The sequence below is a fragment of the Oreochromis aureus genome, linkage group 9, assembly GCF_013358895.1.
Source record: "Oreochromis aureus strain Israel breed Guangdong linkage group 9, ZZ_aureus, whole genome shotgun sequence".
Classification (NCBI taxonomy): Eukaryota; Metazoa; Chordata; class Actinopteri; order Cichliformes; family Cichlidae; genus Oreochromis; species Oreochromis aureus.
The window spans coordinates 33,156,348-33,166,725 of record NC_052950.1 but is presented as its reverse complement, the minus strand read 5'-3'; the positions used below and the strand labels follow the sequence as shown (position 1 = coordinate 33,166,725).

At 43.7% G+C, this 10,378-nt stretch overlaps 1 protein-coding gene across 1 annotated transcript; it reads left to right on the top strand.

Annotated features, from left to right (window-relative positions):
• Positions 1 to 1,364: 1,364 nt before the first annotated feature.
• On the top strand, positions 1,365 to 2,838 carry LOC120442074 (zinc finger BED domain-containing protein 4-like). The gene is made up of 2 exons (XM_039617841.1): positions 1,365 to 1,829; positions 2,081 to 2,838. Exons 1-2 carry the CDS (start codon positions 1,738 to 1,740, stop codon positions 2,592 to 2,594), a joined length of 606 nt encoding a protein of 201 aa, XP_039473775.1. The 5' UTR covers positions 1,365 to 1,737; the 3' UTR covers positions 2,595 to 2,838.
• Positions 2,839 to 10,378: the final 7,540 nt, after the last annotated feature.

Here is a 10,378-nt window from a genome sequence, read left to right as displayed (position 1 = left end):
GCAGGTGAAAATGCAAGCTCCATGAACATGGACAGCTGTGGATTCCAGCTGCTTTGATGTTTCATTAACTGGCATTAACTCAGCCAGTTAATGCAAGACAAATCTAGCTGCTCATTAAAGATTTCTGGTTTGATCAGAAAATAAAACATTGGTCCATACAGCTGAAAGTCCCAAACGCGCATTGGGAATTCTGTCTCGAGTCTACGGATGTATCCATGTATTTCCGTGGTGCTGATGCTGCGCTGAGCGCAGAAGCTTTTGAAGTGTCGGAATGTGGAAAGCTAACAACGTCTCTCTTACCAGTAAGCTAAGTTATTTTTAGCCAATTACAACTTGAATCTGGTAGCTAAGATACCGTCATTAAGAAGACGCACAACTAATGTGTCTATGCGAGCTGATTTGCGATGTGCACCGCTGGTGCGCCATTTATTTTTTGATGCACCTTCTCAGATTAATTCACTGCATGTCGTGCCCAGGGCTGGACTGGGACAAAAAAACAGCCCGGGCATTTTGACTAGAGACCGGCCCACCAGGTATTAAAACCATAAAGCCTTTGAATGAAAACAAACGCTGCTGTGACAGTGATGTACACTGTCTTGCTGGTATATGTATGATTTCTATACATTTTACATCAGATAAAAACTTTGGTTGTAAGCTTCAGATAATTATTTAATAACAGCGAGACATTTTAAATGAGAATAAGAAAGTATTTCTTTGTGCCCCCTTTTCCCTGTTAATGCCCCACCTGGCCCCCCTGGCAAAACTTTGCTAGACCCGCCCCTGCACAGTTACCAGCTGTCAGCTACTTAGAAAATGATCCTGGTATTATTTGTCTCTCAGAAACAGTTCATAACTTCCCTTCAACTCATTCATGTCACCTAAAAGGTAAACCTGTTTCTAGGGATGCACCGATACCGATACCGGTATCTGGTATCGGCCTCGATACCACATTTTCTAAAGTACTCGTACTCGTTAAAAGTCCCCCGATACCGGGGAACCGATACCACAGTCTGAGACCTGTCTATGTTTGAGTGGCATGTAAGGGGTTAATCACAGGCGCAGAGTGCCCACCCCCAGGCCCCGGCTGCAGCTCAGAGTGGGGAGTAGGCGAGTCGAGACATATCAGTCGTGTGGAACTATTTCAAAGTGAACGAAGACCCGAAAACAAAGGCGGACAGCGAATTGTGCTCAGCGAAATTGTCCAGAGGAGGCTCTAAAGGTAGCGCATTTAACACAAGCAATTTAATCAAGCACCTAAAATCCCAACACGAAAACGAGTACAAAGAGTTTACCTACGCTTATTTACCCACGCTTATTAGCACAGAGGAGCATAGCTGATGCTATAGCAGTGGGATGGAAAATAGTTGGGCATGTTAAACATTCCGCCTTAGCCTACTCCTGCCTCGAGGACATTCAGGGACAGCTCAACCAGCCAATAAAGAGACTGCAGCAGGACGTACAGATGTGCTGGAACAGCACGTATTACATGCTCCAGTCCCTCATTGAGCAAAAGCGAGTGCTGGGGGTGTATGTGTCCGAGCACGAACTCCCTGACTATCTCACCGCTCACCAATGGGCTCTTATGGAGACGACTGTTGCCATCCTCATCCCCTTTGAGGAACTAAAACTAAATAGGTGAGCAGCTACGACGCACTAGCCTCTGATGTCATCCCAGCTGTGACTGTGCTAGTGAGACTTCTAAACAGAGAAACAGACGAGGACCACGGCGTCAAGACAATGAAAGCAACCTTACTGGCAGCTGTCAAGAAGCGCTTCAGTGACATCGAGACCAACCCACTGTACTTCATCTCCACCATACTTGACCCAAGGTAAAGTCTGTGTGCTATAGGTATTCAATGATAAATTACAGTACTAAACGTAAGATTATTTTCCATCTGAAATATTATATATTTGTAACAAAAATACACAAATACAAATGTATGCAATATATATAATATGAAATACATTTCCCTTATTACTACCAGAAAGCCAAATGGCTGGCATTTGTCACAGTGGTTTAGGGGAAACTAAAATCAGTCCTATTTTTCCACATGTTAATACATTTATGCATTTTGTGCAGGTATAAAGATCGCTTCTTCTCCAACAACACTGCTCCGGAGGCCAAGCTGCACCTGAAGCAGGAGCTGCAGATGATGTCCAGAGCTGAGGCAGAGGGGAGTCGGGCAGAAGCTGCAGAACCTCCTGCTAAACTGTTCTTCAAGGCCCAGGCCAGCACTAGCAGCAGTCTGGACACTGTATTTGACGAAATCGCTAAGGAGCAGCCCCAGGCAGCACAGCCGCTGGCAGCAGGTGCTGCCATTGAGCTCGACACATACCTCGGAGAGGCCCCGAGCCCTCGTGAAGACAGTCCTCTGAAGTACTGGGGTGTCAACAAAATCAGGTTCCCCACTTTGGCTAAAATGGCCCGTAAATACCTCTCAGCCCCATGTAGCAGTGTGGAAAGTGAAAGGCTTTTTAGCTCAGTGTCACACATTATAGATGAAAACAGAAACAGGCTGACTGCTGATAATGCAGAAAAGCTATTTTTCTTAAAAAAAACCTGCCACTCACTTTTTCTAAATAGGCTCCATTAAGTGAGTCGTCTTAGACTTGATGTTAATACCTACCGCAGTTGCACTGACTGCCACAGTTCTATGTTGGTGGATGTTGTTAGTTTATTCAAATATTGTGCACTAAATAGCAAAGATGTTTATTAATGCCCCTTCTGTTGTTCAAAGCGGCAGAGTTTACAACAAACTGAAAAAAATACTTGAGTTGCACTGTCACTGTTTAATTTTTTTTCATAATTATTTATTCTGTAATATGTTGCATACAACATGCTTTTCATTTTAAATAAATATTCTTAATTCCAAACCAGTCTCTTGTTTTTTTTGTTGAATTATAGGACTAAAGCTGTTACCTGTAAATTTAAATCATGTCCAGTTCAGCGAGTACTGAAATGCAAGTACCCGTACTCATACTCGTTTTCCAAAAAAGTGGTATCGGTGCATCCCTACCTGTTTCTCCATCACCTGTTCAGCTCTGATGATTCAGTAAGGACATCTCCTGGTTTCATCTTCATGTCGCCCTCTCACCAGATATCCAAACCGATATCATGACCAGCAGCTTTTACAGCTGTGGCTCCAGCAAACATCAGCTGGCGCTGTCACTTGGGCCCTTTCTCAATTCTTAAGTACGCGAGTACGTACTCGCGTTCCCGGCGAGTCCGTACTCGTCGAGAACGCACGGGAGTACGGACTCGCCGAGAACGCGAGTACGGACTCGCGATTTGTACAATTGGAACACCAGCGTACTTGATGATGTCACAGGTCCGGAGTTTTTACTGCCGTCCCCTCTTAATTTAACTGTGAGTAATATGTTATGAGGCTTAACTTTAATCACAGCCAAACCGGTTTACTCAGTAACAAATAAAACACTGAAATAAACCAAACATTAACATTTAGAAGTGATCTAAGTGACTTATATGTCATGTTTAACCTCAGTAGTGAAATCTCTATTAATAAAAATAGTGTACATGTACATACGTGTACATACCTTAATAAAAATAAGCAGGTGAGATGTTAGAACCCTTTTATTTTTATTTTAGTGGACACTCAATACAATAGACAGCTACTGGGGTTTGGGGTTTGTTTAACCTGAGTAGCGAAAAGACCGCGGGGGGGTTGAAAACGATGTGCTGGGAGTCCGCTGTTCTCGCCGGCTCTAATAATCCTCGACCTCGCTGTCTGCTATAGAGCTGGCGGGTCACAGATGTCTCCGAAAACGTCGGAGCGCGTTTGGAAATATATGATATCTTGATAAATCGACAAGATATTTGAAGTTTACACAGCTACATTCTCGCTTGAAAATAACTTAAAAGTTTATTTTGTGACCCAGAAAGAGTAATATTTAAAAGTTTTTAGCCCCGCTCGTGCGCCATTGCCGCGTTTGAGTTTTGGATGAAATGCATTCTGGGATATTTAGCTGTACCAAGTCCACACAAGTCACCACCGATGCATGCTCGATAAAACGGGCGGAGCGAGAACACATCCGGGACTTTTTATGTTCTCGGCTTGATGCGTGCCAATTGGAACAGTACTTGGTCTCCGACTGATGACGTATCATGAGTACACGAGAACGCAAGTACGCACAAGTACGCATATTGAGAAAGGCCCTTGGTGTTCGCTCGCTCTGCGGTAGAGTATCACTTCCTGTTCCTGCTCAAACACAGTGGTGTTTCTGAGTAGCTTTTCTGCTTAGCAATTTAATTAAAAACATTTAGATACATTCCTTTTTCATAGTATAATCTTCACGTGCTTCATCTGAAGCACCCTTTCTGTGTATTCACTACCTAATTTATAGCCAAAGTATTCACTCACTGTCGCTGTACTGTTTCGCTAGCTTAGCTCGTAGCCGACTCATTAGCACCATGGCTACTTCACCTGTCCCTCCTGCACTTTCTTGCTCATTGTGTCAGATGTTTAGCTACTCCTCGGCCTCCTTTATAGTGATGGGATTTCCGGCTCTTTTTGGAGAACCGGCTCTTTCGGCTCGGCTCACTAAAAAGACCCGGCTCTTTCGGCTCCCAACCGACTCTTCAGGTCGTTTTGTTGCTTTAATTAATTATCAACAACAATGTAAAATTACGCACAAAAGGAATTAGTAATGTAAAAAAAAACGTGGTTTTCTTTATGTATGTTTATATATAAATATTTATGGGGGCCCCTAGAGACAAAACACGTACAAACTCCAAAGCACGTACAAACTCCAAAACACATTGCTAGTGTTAACTGAACTTCCAAAACAGAGCTACCTAGATCACTTAAATTACACAATTGAAAGCATATGTCTATTGTTTTTGTATTAATACACAAACACTCATATATATATATCTATCTATATATATATATATATATATATATATATATATATATATATAAGATAAGATAAGATAAGATAAGATAAGATAAGATGGCCTTTATTAGTCCCACAGCTGGGAAATTTGTTTTGTTACAGCAAAAGTGCAAAGTTATGTAGCAGAAATTAGAAAACACTGGAATGCAATAAAATACAATAAAATAAAATAAAATACTATATACAATAGAATAAAATAGAAATACAAATACTATATACAACTGAGTAGGAAAATACAAAAACACAACTTCGTTAGAAGAAGAATTGCACGTATAGCAGTCTTATTGCACATGTGTGGGTTTGTGTGTTTGATCAGCTGCAAAAGTCTTTATTGTAGAGTCTGACAGCAGTGGGGAGGAAAGACCTGCGAAATCTCTCCGTCCCACACCGTGGGTGCCGCAGTCTCTCACTGAAGGAGCTGCTCAGTGCCGTCACAGTCTCATGCATGGGGTGGGAGATGTTGTCCATCAGGGATGACAGCTTAGCCACCATTCTCCTGTCACTCACCACCTCCACTGGGTCCAGAGGGCATCCTAGAACAGAGCTGGCCCTTCGGATCAGCCTGTTCAGTCTCTTCCTGTCCCCGGCAGAGATGCTGCCGCCCCAGCAGACCACACCATAAAAGATGGCTGAGGCCACCACAGAGTCATAGAAGGTCTTCAGGAGAGGGCCCTCCACTCCAAACGACCTGAGTCTCTGCAGCAGGTACAGCCTGCTCTGCCCTTTCCTGTAGAGGGCGTCTGAGTTATGAGTCCAGTCCAGTTTGTTGTTCAGATGAACACAAAGGTACCTGTAGCTGTCCACAGCCTCGATGTCCATACCTTGGATGTTCAGTGGTTGCAGTGGAGGATATATATAGTGGAGGATATATATATACATATATATATATATATACATATATATGTATTCAAATAATTAAAAAAAGAAATTCATTTACCTGTTACTACCGCACACCCAATCCAATTGTTGGTACTTCCTGGCTTGTGTAGCCACTAGGAAACAAAAGTTCAACACTGCCCCTAGCATCCTGGAGCACGTCTGTTGTGTTATGGAGTTTGTACATGTTTTGGAGTTTGTACGTGTTTTGGAGTTTGTACATGCTTTGTCTGTAGGGACCACTGTAAATATACTTTTATTTATTCACTCCACATAAAATGTAATAAATAAATTATAAAATACAAAAAACAACTATTTACATTTCAACTTTTAACTATTTAAATTTTCAGCTTTTTCCTTTTAAACAAATTTAAAGTGAAACAACACAAAACACTGCAAACCACAGCACAATTAAATATAAATTGAAATATGAAAAAAAAAGAACGCCCAGATCTTTAATTAAGGGAAAGGTTGGCATTTAGAAATATTAATATCATACTCAACTGACTGCGTTTTATCTTCCCATTGCACTAATGGGTGGACAGTTCTTAGGTGCCTGTGCATGTTGTTTGTGGAACCGTCTCTATATGATATCCTTTTCTTGCAGACTCTACACTCTGCCTTTGTTTTGTCAATAAGATTGAAATGGTTCCAGACTTTGCTTCTTTTCTTGGTGTCACTCATTTTCTTTACCGTACCTTTCCAATGTGACGGTGTTGTCTCTTGTTGTTGCTCCTAGCTCTCTTTCTTTCCCTCTCCCTCCTGCTCTTGTTGTGTGCTACTGCTGTTGCGAGTGTAACTACCGTCCCGCCCCCTCAGCTCAGCGCTGAGCAGAGGGGCAGGGGCGCAAACGCAAGGCTCTGTTTGCCGTCTCTGCTCAGCGCAAACACAAGGGTGACTTGCAGCGTGAAGCGAAAAAAAGTGAAAGAGAGGGCAGGAGAAAGAAAAAAACAACAACCCACGGCTCCCAATAAGGAGCCGGCTCGCATCGTTCACTTCAAAGATCCGGCTCTAAGAGCCATTTCGTTCGCGACTGACCCATCACTACTCCTTTAGCAGTAATGATACCTGTAACAAATGTAGCATATTTGCAGCTCTGGAGGCCAGGATTACTGAATTGGAGACTCGGCTTCGCACCCTTCATTGACCCGTAGCTAGCCAGGCCCCTGTAGCTGGTGCAGCCGAAGATAGCGTAGGCCCCGCTAGCTGTTCCCCGGCAGACCCCAAGCAGCTGGGGAAAGAGGGCGGCTGGGTGACGATGAGGAAGAAGCATAGTCTTAAAAAGAAGCCCCAGGTACACCACCAACCTGTTCATGTGTCTAATCGTTTTTCCCCACTCGGCGACACACCCGCCGGGGGTCAAACTCTGGTAATTGGTGATTCTGTTCTCAGACATGTGAAGCTAGAGACACCGGCAATCATAGTCAATTGTCTTCCAGGGGCCAGAGCAGGCGACACTGAAGGAAATTTAAAACTGCTGGCTAAGGGTAAACGTAAATACAGTAAGATCATAATTCACGTCGGCAGTAATGACACCCGGTTACGCCAATCGGAGGTCACTAAAATCAATATTGAATCGGTGTGTAACTTTGCAAAAACAATGTCGGACTCTGTAGTTTTCTCTGGTCCCTCCCCAATCAGACCAGGAGTGACATGTTTAGCCGCATGTTCTCCTTAAATTGCTGGCTGTCTGAGTGGTGTCCCAGAAACGATGTGGGCTTCATAGATAATTGGCAAACCTTCTGGAGGAAACCTGGTCTTGTTAGGAGAGACGGCATCCATCCCACTTTGGATGGAGCAGCTCTCATTTCTAGAAATATGGACCAATTTATTAAACCCCCAAAATATGACTATCCAGAGTTGGGACCAGGAAGCAGAGTTGCAGTCTTACACGCCTCTCTGCAGCTTCTCTCCTCCTGCTACCCCAAAAACCCATCTTCACTGAGACTGTGTCAGCTCCCAAAAAGACAAAAACAAACTAAAACCAGCAATAAACAACTTAAACATAAAAATCACAAAGAAAGAACAATACAGTATCCACATCTGAACCAAAGAGTAAAACAGTGAAATGTGGATTATTAAATATTAGGTCTCTCTCTCCAAGTCTCTGTTAGTACATGACTTAATAATTGATCAACAAATCGATTTACTCTGCCTTACAGAAACCTGGTTGCAGCAGGATGATTATGTTAGTTTAAATCAATCAACACCCCGAGTCATTCTAACTACCAGAAACCTCAAGCAGAGGCCGAGGGGCGTGTGCAGCAATTTTTCACACCAGCCTATTAATTAACGAAAGACCAAGACAGACTTTTAATTCATTTGAAAGCCTGATGCTTAGCCTTGTCCACCCCAGCTGTAAAACTCAGAAACCAGTCTTACTTGTTATCATATATCGTCCACCTGGGCCTTACACAGAGTTTCTCTCTGATTTCTCAGACTTTTTATCTGATTTAGTGCTCAGCTCAGATAAAATAATTATTGTGGGTGATTTTAACATCCATGTAGATGCTAAAAATGACAGCTTCAACATGGCATTTAATCTGTTATTAGACTCAATTGGTTTCTCTCAAAATGTAAAAGAACCCACCCACCACTTTAATCACACTCTAGATCTTGTTTTAACATATGGCATAGAAACTGAACATGTAACAGTGTTTCCTGAAAACCCTCTCCTGTCTGATCATTTCCTGATAACATTTACATTTACAATAATTGATTACACAGCAGTGGAGAGTAGACTTTATCAAAGTAGATGTCTTTCTGAAAGTGCTGTAACTAAGTTTAAGAATATAATCCACCCACTGTTATCATCTTCAATGCCCTGTACCAACATAGAGCAGAGCAGCTATCTGAACGCTACCCCAACAGAGGTCGATTATCTTGTTAATAATTTTACCTTCTCACTACGTATGACTCTGGATACTGTAGCTCCTGTGAAAACTAAGGTCTCAAATCCGAAGTACCTGACTCCGTGGTATAATTCTCAAACACGTAGCTTTTTTTTTTTTTTTTGTCTGTCCCATTTGGTTCTTTAGCCGTCAGAATTGTTGTCTGAAAACCAACAAGGATACCAAATGGATTTATTTTGCCAAATGGATCATCATGGCATTGCCGTATTGGTCCATTTGATCAAACTTTGTTGTTATTATTTATTTTATTTTCAGTTGTTACAGATGGGACAGACATGACTGGGGGATAGGAAAGGGAGAAAGAAAGAGAGGAAGGAAAAGAAAAACAGAAGGGAAAAGGGACAGTGAGAAAGGGCACTTACAAAGACAAAGAGAAAAAAAAAAATCTCCTGGATCACCTGTTGAGAGAAAAAGAAGAGAAGACAAGCAAAAAAAACCCCAAACAAAAACAAAGCAACATACTAAACACAACACCATCACAATGTGCTTTGAAGTAGCAGCTAAGTAAGGTGTAGTTTATGTCTACGAACAGTGAACACCCGTGTGCACACCTGTGTGGATCAACGCGCTTGTATACAAAAGGTTTCCCCATGTAACTGTCTGCTAGAGGGTGTGGAGGCCCATAGCCCCGTCCTCCAGGGCATGAAGCAGGCATGGAGGAGATCCAGGCTCCAGACATCCAGAGGCCCCAGAGTGCGAGAGCCCAAGGAGTACCACCGGAGGGGCATCCGTGCCACCCTCCTGGGAAGGGCTGAGGAGATCCCCAGACGAGGGGGTCACCCAGTAGCCACGGAGCAGAAGCCAGAGGGGGCTGCACTGGCGTGCCCGCCGGCTCTGCCGGCAGCCAGCTGTGCCAGAGTGAACCGAGTTGCAGGCCCTGAGGCCGGAGGCCCGAGGGCCCCCTTTGCCCCGGAAGAGGCCTGACCGAGCGACAGGCACCAGGCCCCGCCAAGTAGCCACCGGGAGTGAGCTGGTGCATACCTGACCGCCCAGCCCTGGACACCAAGAACCACCAATGCACCAACCCCTGAGGACATCAGTTACCAGCAGGGAATGTGGTGAGGGGAGATAGGCCTCCACACTTGGAGGGCCTGGGAGTTCCCAGGGAGGTGGAGTCTAAGACCCGACCTGACATATAGACACAGACAAACAGGCACACACAGACATAAACATGCTTTCCCACCCTCATGCACACATATACAAACACTCAGCACTCACCCAACGTAGGGATAGACATACATAGACATGTACACACAATCATACTCCCGAAACATACTCTATGCCCCGGGTCCAGGTACCCTTGCCCCCAGAGGGGGAAACGGCACCCAGACCCAAGAGATGTGACCCTTTCAATTCAATTCAATTCAATTCAATTCAATTCAATTCAATTTTATTTATATAGCGCCAAATCACAACAAAAGTCGCCTCAAGGCGCTTTATATTATACAATAGATCGCACAATAATAAATACAGAGAAAACCCCAACAATCATATCATATGACCCCTATGAGCAAGCACTTTGGCGACAGTGGGAAGGAAAACTCCTTTTAACAGGAAGAAACCTCCGGCAGAACCAGGCTCAGGGAGGGCGGGCCATCTGCTGCGACTGGTTGGGGTGAGAGAAGGAAAACAAGATAAAGACATGCTGTGGAAGAGAGACAGAGATTAATAACAGA